Source organism: Oncorhynchus nerka, linkage group LG19 (genome assembly GCF_034236695.1).
Source record: "Oncorhynchus nerka isolate Pitt River linkage group LG19, Oner_Uvic_2.0, whole genome shotgun sequence".
Classification (NCBI taxonomy): domain Eukaryota; kingdom Metazoa; phylum Chordata; class Actinopteri; order Salmoniformes; family Salmonidae; genus Oncorhynchus; species Oncorhynchus nerka.
Genome location: NC_088414.1, coordinates 38,115,588 through 38,139,269, shown reverse-complemented (window position 1 = coordinate 38,139,269; position 23,682 = coordinate 38,115,588). Strand labels below are relative to the sequence as shown.

Here is a 23,682-nt window from a genome sequence, read left to right as displayed (position 1 = left end):
TCTTAATAATAACAATTGTGATGTCCATGTTATGTTGTATATTGCATAACAATTGCATATTGCGATGTGAAACACTGAGTTGAAAGAGCATACAAAAATAAATGTAAAAAAAAGTCTAATGAAAGGGAGATGTCATGTCTGTTCATGTACAGTATTTACCTTGAGTGCCTGAGGCTGGCGCTGTTACTAACTACTACATGTGGTCATCTGTACTTGCACTTGACCCGTGACCTCTGATAAACTTGGTTCTTCTACCCGCATCCCTATCTCAGTGTGCTAGTATATTACACTAGCCAAACCTAGCTTAGTTAAGCGCTAGCTAGCTCTAGGCTAGTTGGTTTCAGCCAATGTGAGCTTACATCTTAGTGGTTAATAATGTAATGGTTGTAGCATTGTTTCTCATAGGCCTCCTGTCATTTATAGCTTTTTCAAAATTGACACTAATAGTACAGTGAGTTGTAAATAATGTGATTGTGTATGTATGGTGTATGGTGTATGTATGTATGGTGTATGATGTATCGTGTATGTATGGTGTATGGTGTATGTATGGTGTATGTATGGTGTATGGTGTATGTATGGTGTGTGTATGGTGTATGTATGGTGTGTGTATGGTGTGTGTATGGTGTATGGTGTATGTATGGTGTATGTATGGTGTATGTATGGTGTATGGTGTATGGTGTATGTATGGTGTATGTATGGTGTATGGTGTATGTATGGTGTATGTATGGTGTATGGTGTATGTATGGTGTGTGTATGGTGTATGTATGGTGTATGTATGGTGTATGGTGTATGTATGGTGTATGGGTGTATGGTGTATGTATGGTGTATGGTGTATGTATGGTGTATGGTGGTGTATGGTGTATGTATGGTGTATGGTGTATGTATGGTGTATGTATGGTGTATGTATGGTGTATGGTGTATGGTGTATGGTGTATGTATGGTGTATGGTGTATGGTGACTCCAGGTTTGGATGAATGGACCTACTAGACCCTCAAGACAAATCCCTTGGCGGATACCAGGAATGGTGGGAGGACAACCCGAAGGTCTTTCTCTTTGCACATAACAGCAGCGTCCAGGCTTCCAGAGTACTCACCCTATCGCCTGCTGTATGCACGGGAGCCGCAGCTGTTTACTGAGTTAAACAATGCAATTGTATATACAATAGTATTAAACATATGTGATTGACTTAGTGTTGTTTGTGTATTGCTATTTTTGTATTTGTATAAAACTTCCACCACCTCAGGTGGCGTTTCAGGCCAAATGACTTGGCCTGGAAGAAGGACGAAAGTAAGGTGAGACCTGGGAATCGTCGCTGCTCTTTTACTTCTACCTGGGGTCACCATTTATTAAGGTGAACATAATATATACTGTCAGCAGTACCAACACTGGCCCAGGGGTTTCTCCAAATAGTAAATCTCAAGGCTAACCACTGGCTCACGTTAAGCAACCTTCGCTTCCAGGTAGGTACTGTTAAGGTGTATGACTCCAGTGGTCCTGACACCATCCTGGAGTTTCTCTCACAACTCACATCTCTCTTTTCCAGGGACCATCCCTTATCTCCCGCATCAACCCCACTGACATAACAAATTACACGGCTATTCTTTATTTTCTGTTTGTCATTAATGTCACGAACCGGCTCAAAGCCCGTAACAAAGGGAGACAACGTGGAGATAAGGAGTAGCAAAATATGTATTTATTAACTAAAGTAACTAAGTATAATATACAATGGTGTGTGTAATCAGTAATCAGTAGTGTAAGTGAGTGTTTTCCATGCATGAATGTGATAATGCAGGGTGATGAAAGGTGCCAAAGCAAACAAACAAACAAACGGCCACCAAGAACCACAACACAATCTACAAAGGGTGTCTGCATGGAGAGAGTCTCCTCCATGAATGGGGAAGTGGTGTATTTATCCTGGGAGACACCGGGCCCAGGTGTTTCCCATGTAGCTGACGACCCTCCCAACTCCGCCCACCAGCATCCTAATAAGGAAATAACAGAGAGAATACGGCAGACAGAGTGGGAGGGTCGTCACATCCCCCCCCCATAAAACCGGGGACCAACAAGGACCCCGGAACAAAATACCAGCCTCTAAGTTCCAAATTGACACAGCTTCTGCGCCACAAATTGATGAGGGTTTACGTGTTCACATTTACAATTTGCCCCAGCCAACCTCCTCCCCAGACCTCAGCGACCTTCGTACAGGAAGCAACATTTAAGAGGAAAGAAGAAAACAAGACCAGGAGGGAGCAGACAGGACAGAGAGAACATGACAATACGAAACAATGGTCAGTCACGTAAACATTAGGAACAGGGCGCACGAGAGAGCGCATCAGCAATCACGTTTTCAGTCCCCCGGATGTGCCTCACATCGAGATGGAATGATTGTAAAAATAAACACCATCGCATTATCCTCTGGTTTGGACACATCATGGACCTCAAAAAAGTGAGGGGGTTATGGTCGGTGTAGACCACAATAGGTACTACCCCCGACCCGACATACACTTCGAAGTGTTGTAGCGCCCAAATTAGTGCTAGCGCTTCCTTTTCAATAACCGAATAGTTCAACTGATAATCGTTAAACTTTTTGGAAAAGAAACTAACAGGCCTCTCAATCCCAGACACATCTGCTTGCAGCAAAACTGCACCTGCCCCCACATGACTAGCATCCACCTGCAAGGTAAATGACAAATCCATGCGAGGAGCAGCCAGCACTGGAGTTGAGGTAAGCAACCTCTTTGCATCTTCAAAAGCGTGTTGACAACGAGTAGACCAAACATAAACAGCCTTAGCTTTCAGCATATCTGTCAAGGGAGCGACCACAGTAGAGAAGTTATTACAAAAACTACGGTAATAACCAATCATGCCCAAGAAACACATCAGTTCCTTTTTAGTAGTTGGTGGTGGAAAAGCATCAATAGCCACCACTTTAGCCCGAACAGGACGCACTTCACCCTGCCCAACCATTTTTCCAAGGTATGCAACGGTCGCCTGAGCAAACTCACATTTTGCCAGATTGATTGTGAGGCGACCCGCAGCCAGACATTCGAACAAGGCTTGAATACGGGACAGATGTTCTTCCCAAGTATCTGCATAGAGCACTACATCGTCCAAATAAACAGCGCACCCGGTCAGACCGGCGACAACCCTGTTCATAAGTCGCTGAAAAGTGGCAGGTGCATTGCGCAGACTGAAACTCATAACTGAATACGAGTACAGACCAAAGGGTGTAATAAAGGCAGAGATTTCACGTGCCCTACTCGTCAGTGGCACCTGCCAATAGCCTTTTAACAGGTCAAATTTGCTCACAAACTTAGCTGCACCGACTTGATCAACACAGTCCTCCATCCGAGGAAGAGGAAATGAATCTGGCTTTGTGACACTGTTTACCTTACGGTAGTCCGTACAAAAACGGTTTGTTCCATCCGGTTTACTGACCAAGATACAGGGAGAAGCCCAACTGGAGAAAGAAGGCTCTGCTATCTTACTCTCCAGCATGTACTTGACCTCAGCATCCAGACAACGTAGTTTCTCTGAAGAAACTCTATAGAAGCGCTGACGAATGGGGTCAGCACCTCCAATGTCAATATCATGTTCTATTAAGTTTGTACGTGTAGGTGTATCAGAAAACAAACCTGGAAATCTCTGAATCAGACCAACCATCTCTTTCCGCCCATCAACAGGTAGGTGAGTGAGAAGACTGTCTAAAATATCCAGTGTTTCTGAATTTTTCAATCTACCCTGCAATATACAATCGTCAGGACCAGGAACATCTTCCTCCTCATGCACAGATCTAGCACGACAAGAACCCAAGGAAACAACGGTATCAGCCAAAAGAACAGGTTTTACCGTCCTCTGTAGAATCCCACTGTTCAGTCTCAGAGGAACGTGCATAATAGGGTTTTAACAGATTTACATGGCACAGCTGGTGTGCTTTCCTCCGTTCTGGAGTGGCAACTAGATAATTTTGCTCAGTGTACTGGCGCACCACTGTATATGGACCTTGAAACTTGGCTTGAAAAGGAGAACCAACAATTGGCAGCAGAGCAAGAACCTGGTCACCTGGACTAAAGTGACGAGGCTCAGTTCGGCAATCAAATATGCCCTTCATCCTCTCCTGTGAAGATGATAACTTCTCTTTAGCCATTTCACCAGCGGCATACAGCCGTCGCCGGAAATCACACACATACGATAACAGGGACTGAGGAGGCTCGGGAGACTTCCAGTCATCCTGGAGAACAGATAAAAGTCCACGCACCCTATGTCCAAACACAAGGTCATTTGGACTGAAACCTGTGCTCTCCTGTGAAACTTCCCTAGCAGCTAACAGTAACCAAGGCAACCCCTCCTCCCAATCCTTATCCATCTCAGTACAATAAGCTCTCAACAAAGACTTAAGTGTTTGATGGAAACATTCCAGTGCTCCTTGACTTTGCGTGTGATAGGCACAAGACAAATTGTGTTTAATATGGAGCTGTTGAAGAACCTGACCAAACAGATTAGAGGTAAAATTAGATCCTTGATCACTCTGAATGACCTTAGGGATTCCAAACAATGAGAGAAACTGAGTCAAAGCTTTTAACACTGATTTAGTCGTGATAGATCGGAGAGGATAGGCAGCAGGAAACCTAGTGGTCTGACACATCACAGTGAACAGGTAACTGCTACCCTTTTTAGAACGAGGCAGAGGACCCACACAGTCAATAATCAGATACTCAAAAGGTTGGCTGAGTACAGGAATAGGAAACAATGGTACTGGTTTAATAGCTTGATTAGGCTTACCAGTTAATTGACAGGTGTGACAAGTTTTGATAAAATCAGAAACATCCCTCTTTAATCTAGGCCAAAAGAAATGTCTTAATATGCGATTGTAGGTTTTCCTCACCCCCATATGTCCAGCAACGTCGCTGTGAGAAGTTTCCAACACCAACTCACGAAGCTTAACTGGTACAACAACCTGACTAATTGCCTGCCCCAGAAAAACACTATCATGAGACACCCGCTTTCTCATCAGGACATCCTCTTGGAGAAAATAGCCATGGGCGACATCTCCCAACTGTTCTATAGGCACAATTTGATCACGCAACTCTTCCAACGTGGGGTCATCCCGTTGCGCATTGATTAGATCTGAGCGGGTTACAGATAACGGGATAACAGGGAAAACAGTGACATACTTTGTATTATTATCATTAGTCGGCGCAGTGACCAGTTCGCCACGGCTCATAGAACGTGTCACTGCACACGCAGAGAACACCTCTGGGAAACTCTGTACACTCTCATCAGGAATCCCAACAAATGACGGCTTAGTGGAAACCACTAGAGATGGAAACACGACAGGCCATACACGCTCACCAGCCAAGTTATTCCCAAGGATAACATCGATACCCTCAATAGACAACGAAGGACGCACACCCACAACAACTTCACCCTTCACCAGCCCACAATCCAACATCAGTTTATGCAATGGAACTGACAGAGTGTTCAAACCTATTCCCCTAATTAGAACACTATTCCCCCAATCAGTCTCAGCAGAAAAGGGTAACACAGACTCCAACACAAATGATTCAGAGGCACCTGTGTCTCTCAGGATCTTCACTGGCACTAGGTCTTTACTTCCTAACATAGACACAAAACCTTCTGTAATGAAAGGTAAATAGTCTGGATCAATATGGACTTTCACATTCTCCTGGGCCTGAGGAAATGAGTCATGAATGAACTGATGTGGAACAGGTGCAGCTAATGCAGTAGGCTTAGATTTAGCGTAAGCACCCTTTGACCTGAGAAGTGGACATTCGTTTTTCCAATGCCCTGAACCTTGACAGTAGTGACACTCCTGCCCAAAGTCAGCTTTACCATGGGAGTCAGGTTCAACCCTAGTTGAATAGAACTCTGCCCGAGAACCAAAGTATCTCGGTGAGCGAAGCCCAAATCTATCCGAACGCCCCCACTCTTTCCGAATACGGGGTTCTGCAAAGACACTTTTGTGAGTCAACACATACTCGTCCGCCAAAACTGCAGCAACATTCTTTACTTTCTGTTCATTAATATACGTGGCAATACGATCAGTAATTGTGTCCTTAAATTGCTCTAACATAATCAGATCACACAGCCCTTGGAAAGTCACAACTGCAGAGGCGGAACACCAGCAATTAAACTGTAAAGATAACTGTCGCGCAAACTCAACATGAGTCTGGTTATCATCCCTTTTTAAAGTTCTAAATCGTTGGCGGTAAGCCTCAGGGACCAATTCATAAATCTGTAACACAGCTGTTTTAACTTTATCATAACTGGCACTGTCGTGTACACTAAGAGCTGAATATGCTTCCTGCGCTTTACCAGTCAGCACACACTGCAACATTAAAGTGCGGTCAGAATCAGGCCAACTCCTAGCGTCAGCAACCCACTCAAACAACGAAAAGAATGTCTCGGGGTCCCTTTCATTAAACCGAGGCAATAACCGTAAGTTCCCAACAATATCAAATGTCTCTGGGGCACGACCAAAAGCGGAACTACCCCTAGGTAAATCTGGGTCACCTTCCCAAAACAAACTCTCCCCTGAGATCTTTCCTTCCCTAACCAACTCTATACGTTCTTGTTGCAATTTGATTTTAGCACGCTCCATATCTTGTTTAAATGCCAATTCCTTTTCATATTTTACACGATCATGCTCTAGCTTCTCACGATCATGCTGCCGATCATGCTCTCTCTTCTCACGATCATGCTCCAGCTGTAACAAAAGCAGTTCTTTCTGCTGTTCAAAAAGAAGGCTACTAGGACTAACCGATGGAATGTCCATTGTAACGTTATGGGGAGACGACAAATCCCCAGCAGAGGCTGGCCCAGTGGTAACTTCAAGAATACCACTCTCCATCAGATTGGCCTTCAATATCAACCTAATAGAATTCTTTAGACGTTTGTCACTAATCTCAACCTTGTAGTGTTCCGCGACCTTCAACAGCTGTTCTTTAGTACCTAAATCTAACAATTCCTCTGATGGAGAGCGAATGAACTTATCTACGCCATAAGACGCCATAATCACACAAAAAAAAAAATTCTCGCTCTTCCCTTCTGCTGAGCACACCAGACCACAACCCGAGAATTGACAATAACTCAACCCTAGTCTTCGTGCAGATTTGCGGTGGGAATTTACGCACTGTAGCCCGCTGGCAAGGAAATAGAACTCCCCAGCATGCTGGCAAATTCCACCAAGCCACGGATGTGCCCCCGAGACAACTGCTCAGTCCACAGACACCACACAAAAATAACAAACATTAACCTTGCCCAACATATTCCAAAAAATGAAACACGTCGCTAAACCTATCAGGGGAAAAAGGCTATAGCTCCGGGTAGCAAGTTCCACTACCCTACCCAAATCTCCCACCGAGGTACACAGCAGATTACTCACCTCAGACTGATGTCCCAACAGAAAGTAGAACAAGAGTTCAGGCTAGGCAGGGCCTGGAAACTAACCATTATAGTCTCTCCAACACAGCACACAAACCAAACAACAAAAGGCAACCAATACTGGGCCTATCAAACACAATATGCAAACCAAACACGTACCTCCACGGTCTCCCAAACCAATAGTTCAAAGATCCCGGATGAGCCCCCACTTGTCACGAACCGGCTCAAAGCCCGTAACAAAGGGAGACAACGTGGAGATAAGGAGTAGCAAAATATGTATTTATTAACTAAAGCAACTAAGTATAATATACAATGGTGTGTGTAATCAGTAGTGTAAGTGAGTGTTTTGCATGCATGAATGTGATAATGCAGGGTGATGAAAGGTGCCAAAGCAAACAAACAAACAAACAAACAAACAAACAAACAAACAAACAAACAAACAAACAAACAAACAAACAAACAAACGGCCACCAAGAACCACAACACAATCTACAAAGGGTGTCTGCATGGAGAGAGCCTCCTCCATGAATGGGGAAGTGGTGTATTTATCCTGGGAGACACCGGGCCCAGGTGTTTCCCATGTAGCTGACGACCCTCCCAACTCCGCCCACCAGCATCCTAATAAGGAAATAACAGAGAGAATACGGCAGACAGAGTGGGAGGGTCGTCACATTAAACATTATTGCATGTCTAATCAAACAGTTAAATTAAATCGTTCAGTAACTGTATTTTTACATGCCTGTGTGTTTGCGTGTGTAGAAACGTTAAAGACATGGATTTCATGTTGTCACGGTAACAAGGTACCCAAAAGTAGTTTGAAGTAATGTTTTCATTTTATTAGCTGAATAAAAAAACAGGAGCTGGTGCACACCCAGAAAAATGATTGTGTGTGGAGGTGCTGACTAACGGGGAATAAACTATGCAAATAGAATGGCACACTCCATATATAAACTCCCAGTCATTTATTGGGTAAATCACCAATGTTTCAGCATCACTGTGCCTTCTTCAGGGTAGTGTCATGAATACTTGAACCAGGTTATGTAGACAAACAGTGCAATTAGTGCAACCAATGACAATAGTGATGGGTGTAATGATTAAGTTAATTAGGATGAATTAGTGAAACTGTTAAAAAAACAATAGTTTATGGCATATTAAATATATTAGGCTATTGTTATCATATGCAAACATAATTAAATATTGTACATAATATTAGCATCAACATACATTATTGTTTAATTAAATTTCACATATTTTCTTGTTTCCTATTTCATTTATATTTGTTACATGTAATCTTTTGGTTCAACCTTAATGCATAGTAAGCATCATCAACAGAGGGAACATATTAGGTGTACGCTAATAAGCTGTAGAAAGAATATATCAATTTAAAAGACAAGTTCAAAAAATAGAGAATTTTTCACAAGGGCCTGAGATCAATGTGAATATTTCAGACCACTAGGGGTCAATGTTTTTAGATAGGATATCCAGTAAGCCTCTGTCGTGTCTTTACTATCATTAACTGAAGACTTAAAGTTTTTATCAAAGATTCTCTGTAATTAGTATTACACGATTACTGATTAATCATGTAACCGTAATTACTAGGAAGTCGGGGCACCAAGGAAAAATATTCAGATTACAAAGTTATCATTTCCTAAAATAACTTGTCAGATATTTTATCTGACCAATTAGTCTTCGAATTAATGAATTATTTACCTCACGTTAGTCTCATTCCAAACGTCGTAAATTGTTGGTTATCTGCACGAACCCAGTCTTCACTATGAGTCATCCATACATCAATTGTCTTAAATCATTTATTTATTACTAACTAAGTAATTCACAGAAATGCATAAACAAACAAACAAACAAGGTAAATGTGGTTACAAGAAATGATAGGAGAATGTGCCCTAGTGGGCTAAACTGGCATGGCGGCTTGTTAGACAAAAGGGGAGTGGGGGTCAACTAAGAAGTCACTACAAAGTGATAATTATAACAATTGAAATGCTAACCCTTTACACATGAACGCTCACTCATTCGGGAACAATTGCAATCAATATATATATTTACGCTCAGTGTGTCGTCTTGATCGCTGGTGAAAAGTTTGTTTCTTTTGTAGAATTGTCCATCTCTCTCCCTCTTGGTTAGAGTGGATTGTTCAGAGTGACATTCATTCGTTTCGTTATAGAATGGATATTTCGGCGGATGTCATTCTTCGCGTTCAATTATACCGAATTCCTAGCTGCAGACTAGTAATTAATATCAAAGACTTGTTCTTATTCTGTCGGTATCGATAGTCTAAGAGTTTAACCACGTGGTATGGTTAAAAGATTCAGCAATGGTCAACAACCTTTGTCTCCTCCTAATGGAGAAAAACGGTCTGGTGATAATTTCTCAAAGTTGAGTTTTATTCGGAATGGCAGAAAAGGGCTGTCCCAGGACGCCTGACCCAAACTGGGCTCAGGGGCGGTCCTCTGATTTAGTTAACTCCAATCCCCTTTTTGAGTTTTCCTTCATTAAACAGTACAAAATCATATTACACAATTTTACAAACAGTATCATACATTCATCTTATACAACAATTAGATGTAAACCTCATATCTGAGGCTATTATATAAACAGCGTTATGGTAATGTGGCCACACCGTCTCCCATGAGCTTCCCCAAGTTGTAACAAACGGACCAGTTCGTAGCTGGATTCTTCACCGATTTTTTTAATACTTTCTCCGGAACATGAAATTTGTTCGTACCTCAAGTTCTGTGAGTTGGAAGAAATTCCTTTCTGCTCAATGAAAATTTCCTTTGCCTCTTATAGTATGTGGCCATGTGGCAGGGTCTTCTCAGGAATTTACGACGTCTCTCTGACCACAGCAGCCTAGTTGAAGGAGGAACGGGGGAGGCAGGGAAAGGGGGATGGGGCTTGCTATACCCAACGGGCCAACGTCATGACACCTCCTTTTGTAGTAGTAGGATCTCAATGTTTCCTCTCCTTGGTAGAGCAACATGCTCAATGCCTATGCATTTGAGGGAGGAGATTGGATGGCTATCTTCAACAAAGTGAGCTGCTTACACCTGACTGAGCTGCGGTGTTCAGCTATGCTGTGTTTTAATTGTACTTTTGTTTGTCCTACATAGACTTTTCCACATGAACAGGTGATGAGAGAGATTACTCCCTTGGTCTTGCATGAGATAATACCCCTAGGATGTTTTTATAGTGCTATTGCACTGTGCGCATGAGCCTCATTTGTAGTTCCCATTTGGAATGGGTGTCAAGAGTGTCTGAGTGGGCTCAGGGAACATGTCAGATCTCACCAAGCTATCTCCAATATTGCAACCACAAAACTTGTTTAAAACTTCTTAGGGCTGCAATCCCGTCAACGGGATCGATATGACAACACCCAGTGAAAGTGCAGAGCGCCAAATTCAAAACAAGAGAAATCTCATAATTAAAATTCCTCAAACATACATGTATCTTATACCGTTTTAAACGTAATCCTGTTGTTAAACCCACCACAGTGTCCGATTTCAAATAGGCTTTACAGCGAGAGCACCACAAACGATTATGTTAGGTCACCACCAACTCACAGAAAAATTCTGCCATTTTTCCAGCCAAAGAGAGGAATCACAAAAAGCACAAATAGAGATTAAATTAATCACTAACCTTTGATGATCTTCATCAGATGACACTCATAGTATATCATGTTACACAATACATGTATGTTTGTTTGATAAAGTTCATATTTATATTTTAAAATCTCAGTATACATTGGCGCGTTACGTTCACTAGTTCCAAAAACATCCGGTGATATTGCAGACATTATAAATGTCGATGAAAATACAATAGTTAGACTTGGAAATATAGATATACCTCTCCTTAATGCAACCGCTGTGTCAGATTTCAAAAAAACTTTACGGAAAAAGCAAACCATGCAATAATCTGAGACGACGCTCAAAGAACGACGCTGAAAAGAACGTAATTTAGGCAATAATGATCTCCAAAATTAGAATCATAAGGTCATCACACCATTGATATAGCAACGGACGCTAATAGTTTATTGAATCCCATTGAGATGTGGCGGGGGACACTTTTTGGCTGGGGGACATTATTTGGCATGACATGCTAAATAATGTCCCCCAGCCAAAAAGTGTCACCCCCCTGTGCCACAATGGAATTTGATAAGTTCTAGCTTCCGTTGCTAGAGCTGTTGCTAGAACTTGCAAAATTCTGACCGGGTTACGTAATGAACCAAAGCGTCAATTGATATGCTGGTTGCTTGGCTCTATTTTACTTGGATAGACCCATATCAATTGTATCTTTTTGGTCTTTTGCCGTAGGCATAGCCTGCCACTAATATTCTAAATTGCGGAGCATTTAATAAAACAACCACTTTTTCCTGTGAGCAAGACCTTCAATAAGCTCGTAGACTATGCAGAAATAATTGTGGAGTTAATCATTGTTATAGCCCAGATTGCCTAGATATACTTTACTGTTGTTTTCTTCCAAGGCCAAGCAAACAAGGGGTAGCATATGCTTTTTGCCCGCCTCTATAACAAGGGTTAGGCCTATATCCTCACATACCCCCTCAATTCAAGCCCTGCTTTTAACCATTAGACATCTCCACAGAAATGTATAGCCTAAGGATTACATGGTGTTAGTGATTGTGTCTGTTAAACCGGTAAACGTGTGGTACACTGGGAACTTTGAGAAAAACATTTGGTCAAATCATTACATCAGTGATTTTCAGGTCAGAGAAAGATGCCCAAATTTCTGCATTGGAATTCTGAGTTGGATGACCTTTTTTCAGAGTTCCCAGTTGTCTTGAACACACTGAGCTCGGAGTTGTTTTGAATGCGGCATTGGAGACCTGAATAGGGCTTCTTCCAACAAAGCAGCCCTTGTGTCCATATTGATTTCAGAAATAGGCATATCTACACAGTAATGGTGGCTGGCTGCAAATCAATCTAATAATTTTTGTATTGAAGTGATATGCCTATTTTAGCTAAGTCGACAAATTAAATTGATTAGATTACTCTGGCAATTACATTTTTTTTTTACAAAACCATGTTCATGTAGATGTTTAAGGCGTTCATGGTGAGATCTTTAATAATAAACTAAACGAACACTTAAACTAACACATACGTCTTGCTGTGTACACAACAGCAGTTTGACACTTTAGAAAAAAACTTGTCTCGATTTGACAGTCCATGTTAATTCATGCCAGTATTTTATGGCGCTAGGAAGATGTTAGGTGACTCTGTAAGAGGTATCAGTAGCTTCATGAGGCTTAATTATGGCATGAAACACCCCCCATAGGTCTGAGAAGAACAAGATTGGCAGGGCAATTCAAGAATAGCCAATATGCATTAACATGGACTTGCTACTGTTATTTTTCACTGTCTTTTTACTGTTGTTTTTAGTTCTTTACTTATCTATTGTTCACCTATTATTTACTTAAAATTGCACTGTTGGTTAGGGCTTGTAAGTAACCATTTCACTGTAAGGTCTACACCGGTTGTATTCGGCGCACATGATAAATACACTTTGATTTGCATTGATAATACAGTGGGGCAAAAAAGTATTTAGTCAGCCACTAATTGTGCAAGTTCTCCCACTTAAAAAGATGAGAGAGGCCTGTAATTTTCATCATAGGTACACTTCAACTATGACAGACAAAATGAGAAAAAGAAATCCAGAAAATCACATTGTAGGATTTTTTATGAATTTATTTGCAAATTATGGTGGAAAATAAGTATTTGGTCAATAACAAAAGTTTATCTCAATACTTTGTTATATACCCTTTGTTGGCAATGACAGAGGTAAAACGTTTTCACACACTGTTGCTGGTATTTTGTCCCATTCCGCTATGCAGATCTCCTCTAGAGCAGTGATGTTTTGGGGCTGTTGCTGGGCAACACGGACTTTCAACTCCCTCCAAAGATTTTCTATGGGGTTGAGATCTGGAGACTGGCTAGGCCACTCCAGGACCTTGAAATGGGGTAATAGGGGAAAGGTTGACTGTAATTGTTAGGTTGGTAATAGGGGAAAGGTTGACTGTAATTATTAGGTTGGTAAAAGGGGAAAAGTTGACTGTAATTGTTAGGTTGGTCATAGGAGAAAGGTTGACTGTAATTGTTAGGTTGTTAAAGGGGAAAGGTTGACTGTAATTGTTAGGTTGGTAATAGGGGAAAGGTTGACTGTAATTGTTAGGTTGGTAATAGGGGAAAGGTTGACTGTAATTGTTAGGTTGGTAAAAGGGGAAAGGTTGACTGTAATTGTTAGGTTGGTAATAGGGGAAAGGTTGTCGGTTGAGAGACATGAGAGTAATAGGATCATTATGCAGACATTTGTTTTATTAGACTATATTTCTCATTAGGTATACGGTTGTCATCTTTGCTCCCCCCTTACATGGGTAATAATCTCCAAGCTGCTCTAAACGTTGATGTTTTTGGTGTCTCTGGGTTCATCTCTAGACTGGTGAATGAGGCCTGTTACAACTTTCTTACAAAACCTTTAAAGGTAGTTTGTGAAACCATTCAGTCATGGATGTATGTAAAACATATTTAACACGTATTGCAGGTTACAGAAGCCTCCTGTTGTACTATGAATCCCCACTCATCCCTGTTATATCTTGATGTGTTGGCTCTCTATGTACGTACATGTTTATAATCCACATAGTGGGAATATTGTTTTCCATAAAGTTAATAACACCTAAACCGAAATATGAAATTACCTTTAGGATCTCTTACCACCCTCTTACTTTGTGGTTCTAATCTCCCTCTTTCAAAATCGCCCCAGTGACCAAACATTCAGTCATGGATGTATGTAAAACATATTTAACACGTATTGCAGGTTACAGAAGCCTCCTGCTGTACTATGAATCCCCACTCATCCCTGTTATACTTGATGTGTTGGTTCTCTATGTACGTACATGTTTATAATCCACATAGTGGGAATATTGTTTTCCATAAAGTTAATAACACCTAAACCGAAATATGAAATTACCTTTAGGATCTCTTACCACCCTCTTACTTTGTGTTTCTAATCTCCCTCTTTTGCCCCAGTGACCAAATCTCTAACATTCCTGATCCTTCCCATATATTTTAACCCTAAACCGCCCACAATAACTATTGTCTATTGTTAGTCTCAGTGACCTTACTGACAATGTCCCCGTTTAAAACAGCTCAAAATACATTGTTGGCTACAGTTTTCATGTCTTTCATTATGCAGACATTTGTTTTATTAGACTATATTTCTCATTAGGTATACGGTTGTCACCCCCCTTGGAGGCTTGGTGCATGTACAAAGAAAAAGTACCAAATTCAACCATGGGTGGCTGTTAACTAAAATAATGGCAATTCGTGTAGTTTTGACTTAGTGGTTGTTTCTTTACTAACTAGGAAAACTCAACAGTGTGTAAGTCTGAGAAACATTATTGAGCTGGTTGGTTTATTGTTGTTGAAAGCTTGAAATGTACACCCATTGAGAAGTGATTTTGCAGCAACAGTTTTAAAGTGGGTAATCGTATCATATATATATATATATATATATATATATATCCTTGCATGTTTGAATTAGAGCTCCTTTAAAGTGTTTTAGATTATGATAATAATGTTATATTATTTTTATAATAATACATATCTGCAAACCAAATGTTTTTCTGAAAACCCCTTTTTGCATCTTCAATAGTTGTAGATGTTCCAACGTTCGTAGACCTTTCATACAAAAAGACCTAAATACTGTCTGTTTCATCGGTTCCTCCGATACAGGATATTTGGTTTAGAGAACAAAGGCTATGAATTCAAACAACAGGAGGGGATGTCGTGACATTCTGTCTGCAACCGGGGTGGGGGGGTCACCGGCCGCAGATTAGAGGTTTCTATGTTTAACCCCGGGTGGTCGGCTGATATCTCGACATGCCTTATGCCTGATAGTGCACACCTTGGTTTCAAACGATTCTCTACAGATAGAATGGGGCTACATGCTTGGGCCCCTGTTGAACACACACCCCCACCCTTTGTTTTTGAAACAAACACACACACACACACTCCTGCTGCTCCGTCACACGCACACTCATGCAAGCACCCTGATTTTCCGTGTCTTTTTTCTTCGTGACAGACCGGGGTGATGTCGGGAAAGGACATTTTCCTATCGTTAAAGGGTGAGATACATTTTTTAAACCAGTGATTTAATTCCAAAATATTTAGTACATACGTTTTAAAGACGTGTTAGAATTAATGACCAAATTGTACTACTATTTAAACAAGAATCATTAGTATTTTATGTAAAAACATTGGAGGTCTACAGTTGTACCGCACACTCACGCACGCACGCACCCGGATTTTCTGTATTTTTTTCATCGTGACAGACGTGGTTGATGGCTGGAAAGGACATTTTCCCTTCGTTAAAGGGTGAGATACTGTTTTAAAACCATTGATTTAAGACCCAAAATATATAGTACTAACTTTTTAAAGACATGTTCGAATTAATTACCAAATTGTACTACTATTTAAACATGCATCATTAGTGTTTTTATGTAAAAACATTGGAGACCTACAGTTGTACATTATTACAAACTTTATAACATACCATTGTAGGAAAGACTATAAATTGCTTCTGAGAATCTACGTCTAACAGTCGCTTCCCAATCACCTATGTCCAGTAGCCTTCAGAAATATCTATTAAAAGGGATTCCCTTATTCACATCTCTTTTTTAATCTGTCCTGGCAGCTAAATATTCGGGGCTGTGGGTTTGCGCTAAAGCTGTGGTAACAGTGTTAAAGTATATGCTCCACGTTCTGTCCCTAACTATGTGTGTGTTTCGAGACATTTTTTGTTTTGTTTTAGTTTTATAATGGTTACAGTCGGGGTTTGTACAGAGTTGGTTAAATCCGCTCTTTTGCTCCCCGTTTACATGGCTAATAATCTCCAAGCTGCTCTAAACGGTGTTGTTTGTGTGAATATTGTTTTCCATAAAGTTAATAACCCCCCTAAAACGAAATATGAAATGACCTCTTCCCCTATCGTTAAAGCGTGCGATACATTTTTAAAACCAGTGATTTAATTCAAAATATTTAGTACCTACATTTTAACACATGTTATAATTCCAAATTATGTGTCCGCTGTCGGGGAAAATGATAATACAAGCGGAACTACGTAGCTAATACTGTTGTAACTGGGGATCCTTATTGTAGCAACACACTTTTGTAGGGAAGGCAATCCTGCGCTGCGTTAGCTAAGTTTTCATGTCATCGGGTGTAGTTCATAAAGGTTGAAGAGTGTATGTTAGGATGAAGTGTGAATTCATGCCAGGAATAATAAGTGTGAAGTTTGATTTCCTCCCTTCTGTAATAAGCAGCCAATGAGGTATTTTTTCCTTTATTCATGTGTTTAATCTGAACCCGTTATAACGCCGGTTAAACTGTTATGTATGTAAGCACTTCAGAGTTATACCAAGCTAATAAGTCACTCCTAAGATAATGTTGTATGAGTGTGCTTAACTGTATTTTTTCCCTCCCTGTGTAGATCAAACGTCCTGCCTGTAAATCCTGGGTATGCCCACATCATTAATGAATAAGATGTGTAGAAAACTGTTTAGCCATAGTTAAAGGCCTTTCATAAAGAGCCTGTCATGATTGCATGTCCCTTATGTTTAACACGTATTGCTTGTTACAGAATACTACTGTTGTACATTTAATATCCCCTAGCAGATTTCGTTGCCTTTGCACAAATTCTGTCATGTTACTGTGGTCTTTTTAAAAGTCAATAAAAATGTGTGTAAAGTGGCCATGTTTGTTTCACTGTATATTTGTTTAAGCCCTCCTAGAAACACCTAATTTCATCCCACAGCATTAATTAATAAGCTGTGTAGAAGCTGTTTAGCCATAAGTAAAGGCCTTTCATAAAGCGGCTGTCATGATAAACCTGAATCTGAAAGTACCTTTAGGATCTTTTCTTTGGGGTTCTAATCTCCCCGTGTGTACATGCACTGAAAATCCTTAGGCTGGAGCCATCTGGAAGCTCTGTGCCTGTACATATAAAGAGAACTCAATAGGAAACTAGGCTGAGAAACATTATTTAGATGGCTGTTTAATTGTTGTTTAAAGCCTGAAATGGACACAATGCCCAAGGGACCTTGTTTCTAACACACACACACACCCACACACATTCCTTGTTTCTCACACACACCCACACACACACATATTCAGGTCTTAAAAAAATGGCTTGTTCTGGACATTTATAATGCTGAGGCCACAGCGCTATCTATAGCCCCAGACATTCCTGCTTCATAGATAACAACCATAAGGGAGATAAAACTGGGGGGTGGAGGGGGGCATGGGCCCCAAAAGTTCAAACACCCTCTAACACATGACCACACGAACAGGGGGGGCGGGGCGGGGGCACATATTCTGTACATGTCATCAGGTCATAAGGTCAGCAATCAATCAAATTTGACACGCGCCGTATCCTATTACTCTCTGACATAGTTGGATAAAGAGAGATGATAAGTGGTGTGAAAAGTATTCTGAGAAATGTTCAGTGGTCCCCTTACGGATCATGTTATACTGATATGGTTAAATGACTGTCTAAAGCAGGGGTGTCAAAGTCAAATGGACGGAGGGCCAAATAAAAAAATCAGCTACAAGACGAGGGCCGGACTGTTCGAATGTTCATTGAAAAATTTTTAAATGACGCATATAGTCTAGTGAACCTAATTGAACCTACTGAAAACCTAACAAATATATTACAATATGATCAGATAAATAAAGCAATATTTTCTTATGGCTCTGTCAGTAATCTTTAATTTTCAACAGACACAAAAGACAAATTTCCTTTATATAAATATCCCCATAACATGAACATTAAATGAAAGAAACCGGTATTCAAGGCACCATCAGTAGACTATATTTTCTATTTTAGCAAAAGTGGGCTAAATTTACTTCAAAGAAAAAACAATAATAGCAATTTTCTATCATCCACTCAACTGAAATATTTTTAAAATATAATTGGATTGAAATACAAAAAAATAAAGTGCAAAAATCTATTAATCAAAAACAACACTTTGTTTAAGGAGAAGTAACATGCAGTGAAAACAAATATTAAATTTTAACTTTTAAACTTGAACTGAGTAAAAACTCTAAATATGTGATTGCACAGTAATGTTCACTTGTTTGAGGTTGAGGGTGATACTTGGTGGTGTCCCATCTTTTCCACAAGTTCATCAATGTTCGGGGTAAGGCTCTGAGCTGAAGAAATCCTCAGAATTGAGTGGAGGTGTTCAGCAGTAAGTCGACTTCTGTGTGATGTTTTGTTCAGGTTCATCAAAGAAAACAGTTGTTCACACAGGTATGTGCTGCCAAACATAGACAACGTTTGAGCAGCCTGGATGCGCAGCTGGGGCATTGTGCCGGGAGGAAACGGGCGAACTCCGCAGCACCCACTGCCGCATATTTTGCCCTCAGTGCATCATTGCATTGGAGGTCAATCAACTCCATTTGGAGGTTTGGTGGTGAGCTTTCCACGTCAACAGCAAATGGGTTACCGAGCAGTTCCAACCTGCTTTTTGTGCTTCAAAGTCAGCAAATCGGCGTCGAAAGTCAGCGGCAAGCATACCTATTTTATCAGCCAACTGTGTGCTCGGGAACGCACTGGTAGAGAGCTTCTCTTTCATGGTCTGGCAGCTGGGAAAGTGGCTCAAATTTTCTTTCCGCATCTGCGTCTCCCACAGAGTCAGTTTGGTTTTAAATGCCTTCACTGTACTGTACATATCAGAGATGACACGATCCCGACCCTGCAGCTGCAAGTTTATTGCATTCAGATGACTCGTAATGTCACACAGAAAAGCCATTTCACACAGAAACATTTCGTCTCGGAGTTGTGTTGTGTCTTTCCCTTTGCTGTCCAAGAACAGACAAATCTCCTCACGAAGCTCGAAACATCTTTGAAGCACCTTTCCCTGGCTTAGCCATCGCACCTCTGTGTGATAAGGCAAATCACCATGCTCCGTTTCTAACTCCGTCAGAAATGCCTTGAACTGGCGGTGATTCAAACCTTTGGCTCTGATAAAGTTAACTGTGCGCGTGATGATGCTCATTACATGCTCCATTTTCAAGGCTTTACCGCACAACGCTTCCTGGTGTATGATACAATGATAAGCTGTCAGCTCACCTGTCGCGTTTTCCTCTTGCATCTTTTCCCGTATCTTCGCCACCAGTCCGCTCCTGTGTCCACACATCGCAGGTGCTCCGTCGGTTGTCAAACCCACGAGTTTTTCCCAAGGCAGCTCCATCTCATTTACACATCTTGACACCTCTTCATACAAATCATGCCCCGTAGTTGTGCCATGCATAGGACGTAAAGCCAAAAACTCCTCTGTCACGCTTAGGTTGGAGTCCACTCCGCGGATGAAAATTGACAACTGGGCAATGTCAGAAATGTCGGTGCTCTCATCCACAGCCAAGGAATATGCAATAAAATCTTTTCCCTTTTTCACAAGCTGCTCTTTTAGATTGATGGACAACTGGTCTACTCTCTCGGCAATGGTGTTTCTGCTCAGACTCACATTTAAAAAGAGTTGCCTTTTTCTGGGCAAACTTCGTCACAAACTTTAATCATGCAGTTTTTGATGAAATCCCCCTCCGTAAATGGCCGGGCTGATTTAGCGATCTCTTCTGCCAAAATAAAACTGGCCTTGACAGCAGCCTGGCCTTGTGATTTGGCTTTTTTGAACAGAGCCTGTCGAGATTTGAGGCCTCGTTTTAATTCCTCTGCCTTTTGTAGCCTTTGTTCCATGTCCATATTCTTGTTTTTGTCCGCGTGTTTCGTTTCATAATGTCGTCTCAGATTATACTCTTTCAGTACCGCCACACTTTCTCCACACAGAAGACACACAGGTTTTCCAGCTACCTTTGTGAACATATACTCCGACTCCCACCTTGTTTGAAACCCCCGGTTCTCAGTATCCACCTTCCGTTTTGCCATTTTTGATGGGTATCTGAAAGTTAATTTTACTGTGATGCTGACGACTGCTGTGCCAATAAATATTGAAATGAAGCAGCCTACTGCTCGGTGCGTCACCTTTGCATTGTGGGAAATGTAGTATTGGTGCGTGTAAAAGATCTGCGGGCTGCCGGCTTGCTGCGGGCCGGTTCTAATAATAAATCAAGATCATCCCAGGGGCCGTAAAAAACCTTCTTGCGGGCCGGATGTGGCCCGCGGGCCTTGACTCTGACATATGTGGTCTAAAGGGTCTGGGACCTAGAGTTTCAGACAAAGATTGGCACATTTTCTATGGTTTTAAAACAGATCCCAAAGAAAAATAGAATTGTTAAGTCAGAGCCTTCATCAAGAATTAAAGGAATACCACCCCAGTAATACATGTTGAAGTAAAACCAATGCCCTGTTCAATAGGACCTGAGAATGTTGAACATGGTTTTCTGTATTCATCCTCTCAACCATTTCACTTGCTAGGTTGAGACTTGTACACTAAACTTAAGGCTACAGTGTATTGTAGTCCTGATGGAGTTTTTCTTGATTTCTCCAACAATGAAGTTCTAAACCAATTCATGAGTAGTAGGCAAAATTGAACCACTCCCCGAGACGGAGTAGAAACTGTCTCTGTCTCTCAGGTTATTCTGTCTCAGGTGCCAGACTCATTATGGACAGAGCACTTTAGACGGTGCTAGCCAAGATATCATAAATGTTGATCCTAGAAAGAAACTGTCATGTCTCTTGAGCTACAGTAACTTAAAAGGGAAGTTCCCTCCAAAGTGTATCTCTCCCCTTCTGAATTGGCCAAATAGACATTTAATGAGTGTGAAGCAGAAAGTGAACATCCAATGGAAATTGGTCATATATATTTAGAGTAACATCATTAGGGTAGACTAAAATGCAAACAATGCTTTCAAATAAGGTGAAAGTAAAAGTGGACAATGGCATCCCGGTGAACTGTCACGAGTCTGACCGAGGGTGGCTCCCCTTCCCGGTCGGGTGGTGCTCGGCGGTCGTCGTCCCCGGCCTATTAGCTGCCACTGATTGTCTTTCCTCCCCCTCCTTATATGTTTATTGTTAGCACCTGTTAGTGAGTCATTAGTTGGGCTTCTTTAGACAGCCGGTCCGCCTGTTTCTTTGTGCGGGATTAATCATTGTGACCTTCGTGTAGGTAGTAGAGGAACGTGTTTGTTCCTGGTCGTGTATTTTCTGCTGTACTGTTTTCGTCCCCCGTGTTTGGGGCATTTGATTTTGAGCACCCAGTGTTGCGTTAGTGCATTAAAAGAGCACAGTATTGCCCTCTCTGTTTCCTGCGTCTGACTCCACACCCACAACACCCGGAGCGTTACACGAACAGACGTTATCATGTTTGTTTTGTTTGTTTTTTAAACCTTACAATAGTGGTAAAAGCAGAACATTGTTTGAGTGATACGTGTGTATTAGCAGTAGTGATTGAGAGGGTTTTCTTATTGGGAAGAAAGTAAAGGGTTGAAGGAAAAAGATATGGAGACTAGTGAAAGTAACAAAGACAGTGATAACAAAAGTAAAATGGGAAGATTCATGGTACTCATGTTCTGTCAGTTGATGTCAAATTGAATAAGTGTTGACAATATGTGAATGGTAATATGTTATTAGTGGCTTTCAGATAGAAGTCTAATAATGCAATATCCAAGTAATTTGAAGAAACTAAGGTTTCAATACAAGGTCACGTGACGAACAGAGGGATTGAGCCATAGGACTGATTAGAGGCTGCCATCTGGTGTTTAGGTTAAAGATAAGCTTCCTGTGGACCCATAGATAAGAGTGGTACTCGCTGAACTCTGGCTGTAAGGGACGCCATGGGAAACCTTGGAACAGAGGTCTGAATAATTGAATAAGATACATTTTTGACTATTTCCAATTATTATTTTTTCAATTCGATAGTGTGAATAACACCCGTGATTTTAAGTAAGAAGGTAACGTCATCTAAACCAATCATTTGTTTCCCATTACGTGGAACACTGTCCACTATTGAAGTAGATCCAAATAAATATTTTTTAATACCAGGGCTATGAAAAAAAAGAAAGCTCTGATAAGCCAGCGCCAACTGTTTGAAGATGCGAGAGGATTTGTTCAACAACAACTTGCCTATTTTGACTAGTTCATGTCCCAGGGACAGAAAGTACAGAACACAAGTCATACGTAAATGCAACAGGTCTAGATGATAAGACTACAAGAAAGGGGCTTTGGGATTGTTTACTTTAAAAGGTGCCTATGTTGCTTAAAGGGACCCAGTATCACCTGATGTGTCTCCAGTATGATTATGTACACATGGTTTTATCAAGGCTTCCTGACCAAAATGCAGTAAGCTTGTTTCAATAGGGGAGGATGGTACATGTAGGCATAGTAATACTGAATGTTGCATTTTTAGGACTGATTCAGATTGAGACTGGTGAGGACTGATTAAGATGTAGCATAGTGAAAACTATGTACATGTTTATTTTCTCTTCCAGGACTGATGGAATGTCCACTACCAAAATTTCTGACGAGTTTAACAATGATTCTGTTTCTCTCCCTTTGAATAGCTTCCTGAGGCAGGTGCCTTGGGAGAGCAGTTAGTGAGACTCTGCACTATATACTATACTATAAAATATAAAGGTACCCGGATCCGGCTGTTAAGGGAGTGAGACTCTGCACTATATACTATACTATAAAATATAAAGGTACCCGGATCCGGCTGTTAAGGGAGTGAGACTCTGCACTATATACTATACTATAAAATATAAAGGTACCCGGATCCGGCTGTTAAGGGAGTGAGACTCTGCACTATATACTATACTATAAAATATAAAGGTACCCGGATCCGGCTGTTAAGGGAGTGAGACTCTGCACTATATACTATACTATAAAATATAAAGGTACCGGATCCGGCTGTTAAGGGAGTGAGACTCTGCACTATATACTATACTATAAAATATAAAGGTACCCGGATCCGGCTGTTAAGGGAGTGAGACTCTGCACTATATACTATACTATAAAATATAAAGGTACCCGGATCCGGCTGTTAAGGGAGCATCCAAATTATGTAAGGCCTGGCCATTTGTTGTTTTTGTTCTATGTTTTACCACACAGACACCTGCATACACACACACCCCACCCATCAATACTTATAAATATTCGTTAGTGGTGTTAATACCATGCCTGATTTATTGTGTGGGGTATTGCTATTTGGGTTTAGTAGGTTCTTCATGGTTAGAAAGGATGCCCTTTAAAGGGCACAAACATTTCATTTCCTGAAGTGTCTATTGTCTGAATTTTGGT

At 41.1% G+C, this 23,682-nt stretch overlaps 1 protein-coding gene across 1 annotated transcript in view; it reads right to left on the bottom strand.

Moving 5' to 3' along the window:
• Nucleotides 1-1,678: 1,678 nt before the first annotated feature.
• The window catches only part of LOC115146848 (CMP-N-acetylneuraminate-beta-galactosamide-alpha-2,3-sialyltransferase 1-like), a 50,828-nt gene continuing 28,824 nt past the window's right edge, over nucleotides 1,679-23,682 (bottom strand). Inside the window, exon 6 of the mRNA XM_065004928.1 lies at nucleotides 1,679-13,380. Coding sequence (XP_064861000.1) covers nucleotides 13,183-13,380 — 198 coding nt within the window. The 3' untranslated portion in view covers nucleotides 1,679-13,182. The remainder of the gene's footprint in view (nucleotides 13,381-23,682) is intronic.